We start from the raw sequence: 15,041 nt of genomic DNA on the forward strand, positions 1-15,041 counted from the left end.
ATTGACTGAAGTCGTGGAGGTCAAGCGATGCTGTAAACGCGAGATCTTCAAGCGTCTAATGGGTCTTTTTTTGGCTTTTTCTGCCGGTTGGCGTTCACCGCCCTTGCTCTACTGATAACAGTTCAGATAGAACGATGGAGATGGAGATGGAGATAGTGTTATGTATGGATGGGTTGGCGATGATCTTCGCATAGTGTTCATTGAAAGAGTGACTGCCTGAAGAAATCAATGATGTGCAGATCGACATATCAAAGCTGCTGTACGAATTCGAAATTACTCGGTGATAAAAGTGCTACGTGCAATAGATGTAGTAATAGTGTAAGAGGTCTCGGAAACCTCTTTGCACCTTCAGAATTCGAAGCACTCTTGGATATCTCAGTCAAGACCCTTCAAATAATAACTATTTACTTCTATTAGGGAGCAATTGACGGGATACACCTCCTGGGATAGCCATCAGAAGATGAGGCCGATCTGCGTATCGCCGAATCCGGGGTCGGAAGGGAAAAAGAGGGCCCGCCGTCCCGCGATGAGAAAAAAAAAAAAAACCGGCGCAGTGCCTTTTGGGATGATCTGTGGAAAGCTTCTTTTCCCAACAGCCACATTTACTGCTGTCAACGCAGTTTGATCTCAAGTCAATTCTCTCAAGAGGTGAGCAATCTCTGGCTTTTGGTTATCCTGGCGTCTATCATGATTGTCTTGTGCCATCCCACTGCCAATTGTGAACATGCAATGAGTGAGGGGCACTGGCCAGGTGCCCCTCCGAGGGGTTCATGATTGTCTGTCCTCGATGATGTCTGATCGAGTCCAATCTCTCTTGACTTCTCTGCGCTGGGAATATGATTTACTTCATCTCTGAACATGACCGCGCGTTCGCTCTTGAGTCAGAACAATTGGAACAATTACAACAATCCTCACTGCCTTCTCGCCAAAACGCTAATATGACTCATCTCTTTCAGGTTTGCTCGAGAAAACTGCATCCAAGATGGCCCAGGAACAATTGCGCGTCCTTGTTGTCGGTAACGGTGGACGCGAACATGCGTATGCCTGGAAGCTGAGCCAATCGCCCCGCGTCGATATCGTCTATGTCGCTCCAGGCAATGGTGGTACTGCTCAGGGTGCCTCCAGCAAGATTACCAACGCCAACGTTAAGGGAGACGATTACCCTGGCCTTGTGGAGTTTGCGCAGAAGAATGGTGTCAACCTGGTCGTTCCTGGACCTGAGGCGCCTCTTGTGGACGGCATTCAAGGCTATTTCCACGCAGGTGGGTGGTGGTTCCCCGGGGGACCCTCTGGGTGATACTTAAGAGTACGGGACAAGCATATTGACGTGCGTGACAGTCGGAATTAGATGCTTTGGGCCTTCCAAGGCTGCAGCCCGCATGGAGGGATCCAAGACCTTCTCCAAGGACTTCATGAAGCGCCACAACATCCCCACCGCCGCATACCAGAACTTCTACGAATATGAGCCCGCACGTCAGTACCTCGACTCGGTGAACCACAACGTTGTCATCAAGGCAGATGGGTTAGCAGCTGGTAAAGGTGTCATTATCCCACAGACCAAGGAGGAGGCCCACCAAGCGCTCCGCGAAATGATGCTGGATCATCAGTTTGGAGATGCTGGTAATGAGGTTGTTATCGAGGAGTATCTTGAGGGCGACGAACTCAGTATCCTCACCTTCAGCGACGGCTATACTATTCGCTCCCTCCCTCCTGCGCAGGATCACAAGCGAATCTTCGATGGTGACCAGGGTCCTAACACCGGCGGAATGGGCTGCTATGCCCCAACTCCCATCTCATCAAAGGAGGTTCTGGAGGAAATCGACCGCACCATTGTGCAGCCAACGGTTGACGGCATGAGAAAGGATGGTTCGTCTGGATTCGACCCACTTCTAGCTTTGTCGGATGTATGCTAATCAATTTGATGACATTAGGTTTCCCCTTTGTGGGTATCCTCTTCACCGGTCTCATGATGACCAAAAACGGCCCTAAGGTCCTCGAATACAATGTCCGTGGCGGAGATCCGGAAACACAGACCTTGCTTCCGTTGCTCAGCGATGATACCGACCTGGCCCAGATCATGATTGCCTGCACTGAGCACTGGCTTGACGGTGTGGACATCAAGATCAAGCCCAACTTCTCCACCACTGTGATTGCCGTAGCGGGTGGTTACCCCGGCTCCTACGCCAAGGGTAAGGCAATCACTCTGGATCCAGCACCCGAAGACACATTGATCTTCCATGCCGGAACTAAACTTTCCGGCAACGAACTGCAGACCAACGGTGGCCGTGTCATTGCTTCCACCGCTACTGCATTCAGCCTCGAGGAAGCACTCCGCAAGAGTTACGCTGGCATTTCGACAATTCACTTTGAAGGCATGTTCTACCGCAAGGATATTGCACACCGTGCCTTCAGACAGAGGGACGCAGCTGCTTCCCAGCAGCAGCAGTCTCTCACCTATGCCTCTGCTGGCGTGTCCATCGACGCTGGCAATGATCTTGTCAACAAGATTAAGAGCTGTGTCGCTCGTACAAAGCGCCCTGGCACGGACGCAGTGATCGGTGGCTTCGGAGGACTCTTCTCCCTTGCCGCCTCCAACTCTGCCTACCACCCTAATTCCCCCACTCTGATCGGAGCGATCGATGGAGTCGGAACCAAGTTGAAGATTGCCCACACTGTGGGTGTACACGACACCGTGGGAATCGATCTGGTTGCCATGAACGTCAACGACTTGGTTGTTCAGGGTGCCGAGCCCCTCTTCTTCCTTGACTGCTACTCTTGCGGTAAGTTGGACGTCGAAACCGCCGCCGCCTTCGTGACCGGCGTCGCGGACGGTTGCGTGCAGGCGGGCTGTGCCTTGATCGGCGGTGAAACCGCCGAGATGCCAGGCCTCTTTGTCGACGAGACCTACGACGCCGTTGGTGCCGCCGTCGGTGCCATCAACACCACCGGCGAGAACGCCCGGGCCATCCTGCCAGCCACCTCTGCCATGCAAGCCGGTGATGTCCTGCTCGCGTTGGCCTCCTCTGGCCCTCACTCCAACGGATATTCCTTGGTCCGCAAGATCGTCGAAAGATCCGGACTGAGCTACAACGACCCCGCCCCCTTCACTATGCCTTTCTCTTCCTCTTCCTCCGAATCTCTGACCCTGGGCCGCGCCCTCCTCACCCCTACCCGCATCTACGTCAAGCCCATCCTGAAAGCTCTGTCAATTCCGCCCTCCAACAGCGCCAGCGGTTCCTCCTCCGCCATCAAGGGTCTCGCCCACATCACCGGTGGCGGTCTGGTCGAGAACGTGCCCCGCATGCTTCCCTCGACCCTCTCGGCACACATCAACGTCTCCGCCTGGCAACTTCCCCCCGTCTTCGCCTGGCTCAAGAGAAACGGCAACGTCTCCGCCACCGAGATGGCGCGCGCCTTCAACTGCGGTGTCGGCATGGTCATCGTGGTCGAGAAGGGATCCGAGGCCGCGGTCAAGGAACTCTTCGAGAAGGAGGGTGAAGTCGTCTACCAAGTCGGTGAGCTCAAGCCCCGCCAGGGCGGCGAGGAAGGCTGTGTGCTTGAGGGATTGCAGACCTGGGATGCTTGAAACTGCTTGCGAAGAACAAAAATTTCTTTTCCTTCTTTGTTACCTACTATATCTTATGACATGCTCTCTGAAAGTTTTTTTTTTTTTTTGATTATCTATATATTTGTTGACGACAACTTGAGTTGCCTACTACATAAGTGATGATGAGGGATGAATGACAATAATCCATAGGTTGAGTGAAATGCACTTATAGAATGAATACAAGCAATAACCACACAACTATGTACTCCTGCAAGAGCACCTAGATTCCAGGCCTGAAATCATGTGATACAACTGCCAACCACCGTCAGCAACTGCATTCATACTGGCCAGGCACGAGATCTAGGCTGTGACATCATACTTATAAAACAGACTACAGGACTCATACCAGCACCGAAGACCAAAGTCTCCAGCGATATTCCAAATTGTTGAAGATAAAGAGCAGGCCCGAAGATCAGAATCTCAATCGGGTCAAACATGGGAAGCAATAGGATTCAAACATGCGCTGAACTATACGAGGACCGTCACCGCACCGTCCACAAGACCCATGTACACTCCCTCTACACTGCTTCCTTTTATCGGCTACCACTACTCCTTCGGGCCACATCCTGTGAGCCGTCAGAAATTGCCGGTACACCGAGCAACAGGCATCTCAATGGTAAACCATCTCTATTTCACAACTAATATAAAAAAATTCCTTTTCCAGGCAATCTTTTCCTCATAGTGCGAGTCGAGAAGGCCTGCATGTCACCATTCCCTCCGTTCGGTCTTTTGATACAACGGGACAGTACGAGCGAAGAAAAAGAACCAAATGCAAGAGCTGTAGCCCGGTCAGCTTGGTGTCATGGACAAATCAGGAGAACATTTATGGAAGATCGTCATACCTTAGAAGCACTTGCGGTGAACGATCGAAGGACCGCTCTCGTCGTACTCCTGCTTGGAGATCCACATCTGCTGGAAGGTGGACAGAGAGGCCAGGATGGAACCACCAATCCACACAGAGTATTTACGCTCAGGAGGAGCAATGATCTTGACCTTCATAGACGAGGGAGCAAGGGCGGTGATTTCCTTTTGCATACGGTCGGAGATACCGGGGTACATGGTGGTACCACCAGACTAAACGAAGAAAAGAAAAATGAGCACACGATTGAGAAAAGATGGCGTGAGCCGGAACAGAAAAGTAGTAGTAGGGCTTACCATGACAATATTGCCGTAGAGATCCTTACGGACGTCGACATCACACTTCATGATGGAGTTGAAAGTGGTGACGTGGATACCGCCGCTTTCCAGACCCAGAACGCTAGGCTGGAAGAGAGCCTCAGGAGCACGGAAACGCTCGTTACCAATGGTGATGACCTGGCCATCGGGAAGTTCATAGGACTTCTCCAAGCTGGAGCTCTGGGAGGCAGTCTGAATCTCCTGCTCAAAGTCGAGGGCGACGTAGCAAAGCTTCTCCTTAATGTCACGGACAATTTCACGCTCAGCGGTAGTGGAGAAGGTGTAACCACGCTCAGCCAGGATCTTCATCAGGTAGTCCGTCAGATCACGACCAGCCATGTCGACACGGGAGATAGCGTGGGGGAGAGCGAAACCCTCGTAGATGGGGACAACGTGAGTGACACCATCACCAGAGTCAAGGACAATACCGGTGGTACGACCGGAGGCGTAGAGGGAGAGAACGGCCTGGATGGAGACGTAGAAGGCGGGAGCGTTGAAGGTCTCGAAGACAATCTGGGTCATCTTCTCACGGTTGGACTTGGGGTTGATGGGGGCTTCGGTCAAGAGGACAGGGTGCTCCTCAGGAGCGACACGGAGCTCGTTGTAGAATGTGTGATGCCAGATCTTCTCCATGTCATCCCAGTTCGTGACGACACCGTGCTCGATGGGGTATCTGAGGGTGAGGATACCACGCTTCGACTGTGCCTCATCACCGACATACGAGTCCTTCTGGCCCATACCAATCATGATACTGCGTTGAAAACGTCAGCGACCATAATTCGAGCTAGCGCGACAGATCAGAATAGTAGGGGGGTTATTTACCCATGGTGACGGGGACGACCGACAATGGAGGCTATCTCGCATGTTAGCATTTTCAACTCATCAAATTAAGATGTCGCGCACGATGATTAAGGAAGAGGAAGCCGCCACTAGGGAAGAGCCACCCGACGCAAGGGCAACGATTGACAGATCCCCTTGGCGACAACCTGCACAGTGACATCAAGGGATGACATATTGTAGGAGGGGTTGACTCGAAGGTCTAGCATTATGGGGTGAGGGGTTGACTTACGGAAGACAGCACGGGGAGCATCGTCACCGGCGAAACCGGCCTTGCACATACCCGAACTACGAACCAAGTGTCAGTACGAGATACCAATTATTGCGTTCATCATCTCAAGAGCATTTGTCTCTCTGCATTGAATAGAAAGAGAATCCAAGTGAAGAACTCCGAGAGGGGCAACTGATGCCAGCGCTGGAGACTGGAAAAGGCGCCAAAGGAGCGACCGACAACTCGGACGGTCAGGAGGCCCAGGAGCGGGATTCCTTGGATAAACAAAGCCAAAGTCGAGAGAGAACCATCAAATAATGCTGAAGATAAAGGAACATACCCATTGTCGATGACGAGAGCAGCAACTTCTTCTGTAAATTGAGACGATGCAATTGTCAGTTGTTGTCCACTATGACGGTGTGTAAGGCAAGCGAGCAGGAGGGGGGTGGTGGAACGGGGGGGGGGTTGTTGTTTGGTGGCAGGGAACCCAAGCAAAGCTGTTGAGGTGTCAGAAACAACATACCTTCCATGGTGACAGAAATAGGATTAAGACGAAAACTACAGAGAAGAAAAAAAGAAAATTAAAGAGAAGAGGGAGAGAGATAGAAAATGGGAGGGAGAAAAGAGATAAGAGGGGAGGTGGATGGGAAAGTTGAGTTTGAGTACGTAAGTTGGGAACGGATGGGTTTGTGTAGGAGGAGAGAAGAGCAAGTGAGAGAGTGAGGGAGAGAGAGGGAGAGAAAGAGAGGAGCGAGAGAAGTAGGATAGCTAGCTGGGTTAGCGGTAAGGTAACCTAGTAGTATTGGTCGGGGGATGGAGGAGAAGGAGAAGGGAGAAGAGGGGACTAAAAGGGAGTGGACTAGTGGTGTGGTGGAGGCTGTCCACCGCCACTGATACCGTTATCCAAAGTATTTATATGGATATGTCTACAGAGAAATCATGAAGAATATTGATTTCTACAAAAGTGATGCCTATTTGAAGCTGAACTATGATAATCATCTTCAGATAGACTAATGCTAATTGTTCCAGAATACTGTTGCCTCTGATGATGACGATGCGGCTGCTGATGAAAGACGCTCGGTAGAGTAAGCTCCAACGCCGTACTCCATGGAAGTCTGGAAATCCATAAGGCAGAATCATTTCCTCCGTCGATATCTATCTAGTATCTCGATCTGAAGGAAGCATGTTGAGCATGGCGAGTGATAACGCTTAGGTGGCCTTCCACGAGGCCAGGAGGATGGCAAAAAACAATTGCGCATGCTTCGTGGGGCAGATCCCTATCCAAGGACCAGAAAAAGGCATCAATGCCCCAATCATGGATCGGAAGCTTGGGGATGGTTCCTCCTGTCACCGGGCGGACCAGAAAAAGGGTTCATCCTCATCCTCATCCTATAAGCTACCTTACCGATCATCGAATCCCCTTACCATAAAGATGGAGGTACTCCGTACTGTCTTGTATATTGGATACATTCTGATGAATGGCCATCGAAATATGCTACAAACCCTTACCTTACCTGCTGGAATCGGTTTGTTTCTTGATTCCTTACCAAGAACCCCTGTAAGATTAGGCCATAGCAGTCCATCACTGCAATAAGAGCGGAAGAATCAGCCTAGTGGTAGTCTACAGAGTAGATAGTCCAGGCTCTATATTATTGACCCCATGTGCATGAGTGCCTGATTGACTCTCTTGGATGTCAATGATCTTCTGTATTCCCCTATCATCTTGGAGAGAAGGAGACAGCTGGTTCTGGGCTTATATTCACCGCCTTTTGGGAGGATCCAGATCATCCATAGAACAGTGGCAGCATCAAAGCTTCAATCTCTTCTTCATATGCATCCAGTGCGCACAAATACCATGAGAATACTGAAGAGGCACACTCAACAAATCTTCATCAAATTCTAAAACCCAAGAATTTGCCCTAGGAACAACTGGTGGCCAAATGAACTCAGCCATATCTCATCGCGGGGTTAAGCGGCGAATGGCGGGGCAGTTTACAGAAGAGCAGGTCCTAAACAGCCATACAGTGTCCCATACCAGTAATGATGATCTACGGCTAACACCTACTATTGATCTTAAATTTATGCCCCTGAATGTCCGTAGAATCCTCCTCAAATAATAATTCTATACAACTGTTCTTACTGGTGTCGTTCTGTGTGTGGGCATGTGGAAGCGGGTGGAACGCCCATGAATCATCTCGATTCGTCAGAACAACCTAATACCGCCGCCCGTCTGGAGATGCTACTCCGAAATAAAGCAATAAGAAAAAGAAAATTGTCTGAGACACATTTTCTTCATAAAGATTGCAATACATTCAATTCGATTTTCAATCTGGTACCCGAATATATCATCGTCATATATCAATTGCTATATTCTGAGCATACTCTCCAGCGACCTCAGGTTTCAACCCTAGATCAAATCACTATCATATCATCACCATGGACCCCAACATGAACAATCTCCTCAAATGGAGTATCGAGAACTCAACTTCAGCCAAGCAGGCCGGCGATTCCGATGGCGCTGCTCAAGCCCCTACCTCTCGCAGTCTGAACCCTGAGATGCTCTCCGCCCTGTTCGGTGGCCCCTCAGATGCCGACCTCATGAAAGCCGCCATGGAAGCGCTTCACTCGGACGAAGTCGATCTCGAGAACAAGATGATCGCATTCGACAACTTCGAACAGCTCATCGAGTCTATCGATAACGCGAACAATCTGGAGCCCCTGGGTCTGTGGACGCCCCTCGTGGAACTGCTCAAGCACGAGGAAGCCGAAATGAGGCGCATGGCCGCCTGGTGCATCGGAACCGCCGTGCAGAATAACGAAAAAGCGCAGGATAAGGTATGGGCTTTGTTCCCGGCTCACTTCCCGTTGTACCGTGGAGAAAAATGCTAACAGAGTGCATCTCCAGCTCATCGGTTTCAATGTCCTCCCAACCCTCGTCTCCATGTCCACCTCGGACCCGGCACCCGCCGCTCGCAAGAAGGCAGTGTACGCCATCTCTTCCGGAGTCCGCAACTACCAACCCGCCATGGACGAGTTCGTCAAGCACCTTCCCGAAGGATACCCTCGCGGAGAAAAGGTCGATGCGGGAGATATGGATGCTATCGATGCCTTGCTGGACAGACTCAGGGCTCACCCGTCCGAAGTCTCCGCGTGAACCTACGTCTACATTGCATTTGGACATATTCTCTCATTCGCTGTGATGCTATCACATGTGTGAACTTCACGAACCGGATGAATGGCTCCGATAGGGGCAGGAGTATCGTCACCCCTGCCGCCCGCCATTGCTGCGTGTGGCCCCGCGTGTCTGGGTCGTCGGTGGGTGACCACCGCTCGGTTGTATAAGAACATGACTAGCTCCTCTTCGAGTGAGCTATGCTTGGCGGACTCTCATCCTCCTACCTGTATATCAGCGCGAAGTCAAGCGTTGAGCATGACTCCGCTAGGCTGCTGCTATGTTTGCACTTCCGACCTTTGCTCCGAGGGAGGAAGCTTGCATGTTGCCTGTTTGCAGATTTATAACCACTGCGCTACGTGCATTGCACGTGTACACGGACAATATTGATCAATAACTGTAAAAAACAAATTTGGCTTTCCTTTCGCGCCAGCTTGCGTAATCTTCACTATTTTAGATGATGTATGAAAGGTCGCTGCCTAGCCTTAGATTACCCTTACGTTAATGCCAAGAGCGATGTATACATGCCCAAAGACCATTTCCGATACGCTATTCTACTACCTATGTTCTCTACGCAAGCAAGCTTGTAATCTTTGGAATTTCAATCGTAGAACAATTCATCGAGTATAAACATAAACATGAGTATAGGTATGACAGGCTGAAAGTACAGAACTCGAGTACAAGTGCGCCAGTCCCGGGAAAGCAAAGAGCGTATGGCTGTGACGCACTGGACATGCTCCTACTCGTACCCAAAAAGACATCGAACAACCCACGCAAAATCCAAAACCAGTCCATGGCTACAACGCGAGGTTGTAGGTGTAATCATCCTCTATGTTCTGCGAGATCCATAGAACAATAGTACTGCAGCAAATCAGTCAGCAACTGAGACAGACGTAGAGCTGCACGGAAACGCATCAACAAACCTGAGCATGACCAAGCCATTGGCGATGACGTTAGCGATTCCAAAATACAACGTCGGTAACGGGTACTGCTTGATCAGATATTTCAAGACCATGACCGTCTATGTTTCCAGTCAGTACTTCAGTCTTCGACGTCTGCAGCAGGAGCAAAGAAAGAAAAGACGGACCACACTCCCCGCCAAACCGCCCGCCAGAAGCGCAAACCCCAGGAACAGCACAAACCGCGCCTTCCAGGCCACTCCGCTCCCGCTATAGCTGAAGCTATCTGCCTGCAGCCGCGACTTCTCAATCGAGTTGATCACCAACATTCCGAGCGCCGAGCAGATGCCGGGAATCCAGTCGACGAACTTGACGTGTACATTCGACCCGTTGCGCGAGCTGTGCGAGAATGCCGCGGCATCGACGAGGAAGAAGAATCCGAGGGAGAACTGGTCGCAATATATAGTCAGTCACTCTTGTGCTCAGTTGCGTTGAAGAAGACGGGGTGTAGCCCACCAGAGCTCCAGACGTGTAGACGCCCGCACTGCGAACGGTCGAGTTATTCAGCCATTCTGGCTTGGACCATCGGAAGAGACGGTTGTTGGAAACTTCCATTGCGAGTTTTTGTTAGATTCAAAAACGTGGGATCGACTATCTATGCTAGAACTCCAACATAGGCGTGGGGACGTATGTATATTTGCTCGATCGACATGCGGATGCACAGCTATCTGGGGTTATGATGCAGTCGTGCCCGGAGCTCGGAGATTCACAATATCCGACATATTGCGTAGCGCATCCTTGCCTTTCTACTCCGTATCAACATGGCAAATAACGGGATTATGATTTAATTGTTTGCTCGCCACAGACATCTGAAACAATCATGTCTGACTTGGTTGAATTTACTTGTGCGAATACTGCTGTAGAGCGAGTCAGCTACGCGGTTACAAGCCTACAAAATAGCTCTCTTCATAGACATTGAGACCCCGGATCTAGATGTGGACCAACCAAATTGCTTCAAGATCAAGTATTCATGATATCGTATCTCATCAGCCTGTACCAGACAGGTATTAATGCTCTTCACAAAATAGTCTCAAAAACTCGTCTATATATGTCATTGCCTTTTCTTTTTCTAGCAAAGGCGGAAGGTCCTTTGCGCCGGTGCCGGAGCATTCCTTCAGATACTTGCGGAGGGCAAATGTTGATGCGCGATAAGTTGCATGATACATGGTCTTGAACTCATCTTCGTCGGTACTGGATGTTGCCCCTATCTCCGTGGGCAAATTTATATCGGAATTCGTCCCGTTGCCATTTTTGGCTGTGCTTGTAGATCGCGATGAGCGATTGAAGCCGTACAATCGCATGCATGTCAAGATGGTACGAGTGATGGTGTTTTTATTCTCAGAAACAATGGTTTCTGCATCTTTAGGTGTCGAAGAAGGCTCCAACTTGTCATCCGAAGAGGGTAACGCCGGCGACTGTTGCCTTCGGGAGGTAGATTCCAAGAATGGATTCGGGGTGTTCTTTCGCGAAGTAAAGTGACTTCTGCGGCTGCTGGGTCGGGACTGTTCATTTCGAAGATCAGACGGTTTGAGGGGATGCAGATTGGCTCCAATGGACAATGACCGCGACCGCTGAGAGACTATCCTTTCTAATAGTGGAAGTGACGGTTCCTCGGACTCACGCTTGATTCTGAGAGTCTGCCGATGTTGGGAAGAATGAGAAAGTGAGCTGGCCATCAACTGGGACACTGCCTCTCCTCCTTTCTGTCGCACTTTCTTGTGGTGCTGAGCAGCTGTCTCAAACAGCGTAGCGACTCGTTTACGCTTGGGACTGGGTGACCGAATGTCCGGAAGAAATTCAGAAAATCGACCATCGCTGGCGAGCCCGTCCGGATTTCGCGGTGGGGAACAAAGAGCCTGAGTCTTTGTGATGAGGGATGAAGAGAGGGGGGTCGCATAGATCCTCAACTCCTGCTTATGAACATGAGATGCATACTCACTCGACCCGGGCGAAGATGAGATAGGCGGAGTAGGTGGCCGTTCAAACGAGGCTGCGCTTGACAAGACACCATAGACCAATAGATCTGTTGCAAGGAGACCAGAGGCCTTGGTTCCCGATGGTCTGTTGATACTGAGAAGGATTCCAACCGGACATTGAAACGTCTCGAACTTTTCTAGTTCCTCCTCCTCCAACCATATATTGCCCAGCAATTTGCTCTTAAGCCATTGTGATGTTTCAATGTCAGCTGTGTGTACTTCAAGGCTCGGTCCAGTTCTCGCATAAACCGGTATTAGTGCGGGATTAACGAAGGAGCGAAAGGCCAAAATTGAGTCTTTGAGTGTATCCGATTGCCAATTCGACGTCGGGTCGATTAGACGTAAACCTGTAGATTCGGTAGTGAGCAGCGCGCAAAGCAGCGGGCTCAGTCGCGTGAAGCCGTACCTCGAAGCTGAGATTGCCTGTCCAGCGCAATGGCTCCAGACCAGATGTCCATTTTAAAGTAACTATATGGCCCGAGAACCACATATCTTGCCAATATAAAATTTCGCTGGTACAGATAGAGACGCACTTAAATTAGGATGCTGTAGTCGGAGGCTTCAACTTGCACCACGACACGCTCTGAAGACCGGCGCGAGGTCACGTGCTGTCTATTCCATCTATGTGAACTAATTAGACGACATGGCTGATCTGAAATTATATCTATACCAATATCCTGCAAGGATATTGCATGGAATTCAAAAGGAAAATCGAAGCTCAAGCTCAGCTAGGGTTATTAACCAAGAAATACCGTGGTAATGCTCTATATAACTTCGCATCGGCTATAGTACACCGTTCGTATCGCTGACGAAAGCAAGGTCCAATGGAACAGGCTGCAATTCATGAAACTTCACATAAGAGTAACCGTATGTCAAATCAAGCGAAAAAGAAAAAAAGAAAAAATCGTCACTTGCGATGAGCCAGTGCCCTCAGACTTCACAGAGGTTTATAAATGGTCTGCTAGAATGTTTTGTAGAGAAGGTATTCGCCCCCGAGCGTTCCCCGTTGCAGCCGACGCTTTACGGAGATCAAAACTCCTCTTGCTCCTTGAAGAACATCGAGAAACTGATAATAGTGCCGTAAATCAGAAGACCTCCGAGGATGGACATGATCATGGCAGGGAGCTGGATAGCGCCGCTATGCGCAAGCACAGCCGGTAGGGCTAGATTCATCTGCATTAGACACCAGTCATATGACAAAAGATTTGCAAGACATATAATGAGGTCATTCTATGAGGCACAATTGCGACAGAGGAAAGAGGGTAGTAGTAGGGTTAAACTCACCAATACCCATCAATACTAGGAAGCCAGTCAAGAAACGCCCAAAATCAGCGACTGCGTTGCCAGAGCTGTCCATAAAATCATCCGGATTGGCGCATCGGGCGCAAATCCAGTTCGGTAGAGGAGCGATGACATATGTCGCAACCACAGTCAACGGAAGGAAGTTGTGCCAAAGAGCGGAGGAGAGGATGACCAGAAGAAAACCAATGGCGAGAACCTAAGCAGTAAGAATACCAGATCAGTACAATGCGCCACCAAAGCGATAATAAGTAACGGGAGACTCACAAAGGAGAGCGCGATAATAGTCTTAAGACCCGCCATCATGACTGCGGAGATACAGGACCTCGAAGGCCCAAAGGCAGGTGAGAGATTAAGGATTCGTTCTGCGTAAACAGAGCCAACAGCAGCTTGACTCCAGATATCAGGTAAGGTCAAAATCACAGGGACAGTTTTGTCTGCATCGAGACGGTCCGGGTCGATTTGAGTGATAGAGTGACAGGCGTGGTGGGCTGGTAGCGGCACAGCTGCAGCTGTGGAGGTGACGTTGGCAATGGAGCGTTGGCAGCCTCAGGCACACAGGCCCAAGCTTATCCAGCAGGCGGAGAGCTTCCCTTACTACTGACTGTTGCTGGAGGTCACCGCGTCAGTCGCTCACTGCCTGCTTGAATACTGCTTGTTTCTCTTCCCCCCCTGCATCATCAATCTTTTCCCATCTCTTCCTGTTACTATTTGAGCTTCACAGGAGCATATTCTATCAAGACCGAATTCTCCTTACTCCAGTCACTCCTCAACCATAGCCCGCAATCATGTTCAGAAACAATTACGACAACGATGCGGTCACCTTGTAGGTCTCCCGAGCTATCCTATCCATGATGTGAAGCTTTCTCGTATCTGATAAACCATTGATTGGGACAGCTCGCCGCAAGGCCGGATATTCCAGGTTGAATATGCACAGGAAGCAGTCAAGCAAGGATCAGTCGTCGTGGGACTTGTCAACAAGACACATGCCGTGCTGGTCGGTCTAAAGGTTCGAACTGTCATCGGATTTCACTTGCTTCCATCGCAGAGGACAGCTGATATGCTAATACGGTTTAATCTGCTATCTTCTAGCGAAACGCCGAAGAACTATCCTCCTATCAGAAGAAGATCATCGAAGTTGACTCCCATATGGGCATTGCTATCGCCGGTCTGGCATCGGACGCTCGTGTACTCTCCAACTTCATGAAGCAGCAGTGCCTTGGTTCCAGAATGACTTACGGCCGCCCGCTGCCAGTGGATCGTATCGTTACTCAGATCGGCGATCGCGCCCAGACCAATACTCAGCAATATGGTAAGCGACCATACGGTGTCGGTCTGCTCGTTGCAGGTGTCGACGAGGCGGGACCCCATCTGTTCGAATTCCAGCCATCCGGCATGATCCAAGAGATGCTTGCTTGCGCCATCGGGGCTCGTTCGCAAATGGCGCGGACTTACCTGGAGCGAAATCTGGACAAATTCGCCGACTGCAGCCGGGACGAGCTGATTAGCCACGGGCTTCGGGCTTTGAAAGAAACTTTGTCTCATGACAAGGAGCTGACGGTGGACAACACATCTGTCGGTGTGGTGGGTCTTGCTGGAGAGGGGGCTAAGGGCAAGGTCGAGAGTTTCAAGTTATACGATGGCCAGCACGTCTCACCGTTGCTGGAAGCTCTTGAACAGGCAGAGTCCGGGGAGACGAAAGAAGAGGAGTCGATGGAGGTCGATTCATAGTTCCCTTTGAATCTTAACGCCCATAGATATGCAAGCTTGATCTCTTTCCTCCTCATGCGGTCTGATTGCATCC

The 15,041-nt window shown here is 50.3% G+C and overlaps 6 protein-coding genes across 6 annotated transcripts; 2 read left to right on the forward strand and 4 right to left on the reverse strand.

Moving 5' to 3' along the window:
- Nucleotides 1-4,450: 4,450 nt before the first annotated feature.
- Nucleotides 4,451-6,361, reverse strand: act1 (actin ACT1; the record flags this gene model as incomplete). Its single annotated transcript, XM_026756808.1, has 6 exons — nucleotides 4,451-4,681; nucleotides 4,763-5,534; nucleotides 5,606-5,636; nucleotides 5,853-5,908; nucleotides 6,172-6,202; nucleotides 6,355-6,361. 6 exons carry the CDS (start codon nucleotides 6,359-6,361, stop codon nucleotides 4,451-4,453), a joined length of 1,128 nt encoding a protein of 375 aa, XP_026613094.1.
- Nucleotides 6,362-8,267: 1,906 nt separating this feature from the next.
- On the forward strand, nucleotides 8,268-8,985 carry fes1 (Hsp70 nucleotide exchange factor FES1; the record flags this gene model as incomplete). The annotated part of the gene is made up of 2 exons (XM_026757221.1): nucleotides 8,268-8,666; nucleotides 8,737-8,985. The coding sequence occupies 2 exons, from the start codon at nucleotides 8,268-8,270 to the stop codon at nucleotides 8,983-8,985; spliced, it is 648 nt and encodes a 215-aa protein (XP_026613095.1).
- Nucleotides 8,986-9,800: 815 nt separating this feature from the next.
- Nucleotides 9,801-10,517, reverse strand: CDV56_103750 (UPF0220 family protein; the record flags this gene model as incomplete). The annotated part of the gene is made up of 4 exons (XM_026757369.1): nucleotides 9,801-9,864; nucleotides 9,927-10,024; nucleotides 10,091-10,351; nucleotides 10,419-10,517. 4 exons carry the CDS (start codon nucleotides 10,515-10,517, stop codon nucleotides 9,801-9,803), a joined length of 522 nt encoding a protein of 173 aa, XP_026613096.1.
- A 452-nt stretch (nucleotides 10,518-10,969) lies between these two features.
- On the reverse strand, nucleotides 10,970-12,396 carry CDV56_103872 (uncharacterized protein; the record flags this gene model as incomplete). Its single annotated transcript, XM_026757491.1, has 2 exons — nucleotides 10,970-12,285; nucleotides 12,345-12,396. The coding sequence occupies 2 exons, from the start codon at nucleotides 12,394-12,396 to the stop codon at nucleotides 10,970-10,972; spliced, it is 1,368 nt and encodes a 455-aa protein (XP_026613097.1).
- Nucleotides 12,397-12,967: 571 nt separating this feature from the next.
- CDV56_104073 (Vps55 family protein) lies at nucleotides 12,968-13,543 on the reverse strand (the record flags this gene model as incomplete). The annotated part of the gene is made up of 3 exons (XM_026757692.1): nucleotides 12,968-13,101; nucleotides 13,223-13,436; nucleotides 13,505-13,543. 3 exons carry the CDS (start codon nucleotides 13,541-13,543, stop codon nucleotides 12,968-12,970), a joined length of 387 nt encoding a protein of 128 aa, XP_026613098.1.
- A 482-nt stretch (nucleotides 13,544-14,025) lies between these two features.
- On the forward strand, nucleotides 14,026-14,968 carry pre5 (proteasome core particle subunit alpha 6; the record flags this gene model as incomplete). Its single annotated transcript, XM_026757802.1, has 3 exons — nucleotides 14,026-14,063; nucleotides 14,135-14,246; nucleotides 14,330-14,968. The coding sequence occupies 3 exons, from the start codon at nucleotides 14,026-14,028 to the stop codon at nucleotides 14,966-14,968; spliced, it is 789 nt and encodes a 262-aa protein (XP_026613099.1).
- Between the last annotated feature and the right edge of the window lie 73 nt (nucleotides 14,969-15,041).

The sequence above is a fragment of the Aspergillus thermomutatus genome, assembly GCF_002237265.1.
Source record: "Aspergillus thermomutatus strain HMR AF 39 chromosome Unknown NODE_141, whole genome shotgun sequence".
NCBI classification, from domain to species: Eukaryota; Fungi; Ascomycota; class Eurotiomycetes; order Eurotiales; family Aspergillaceae; genus Aspergillus; species Aspergillus thermomutatus.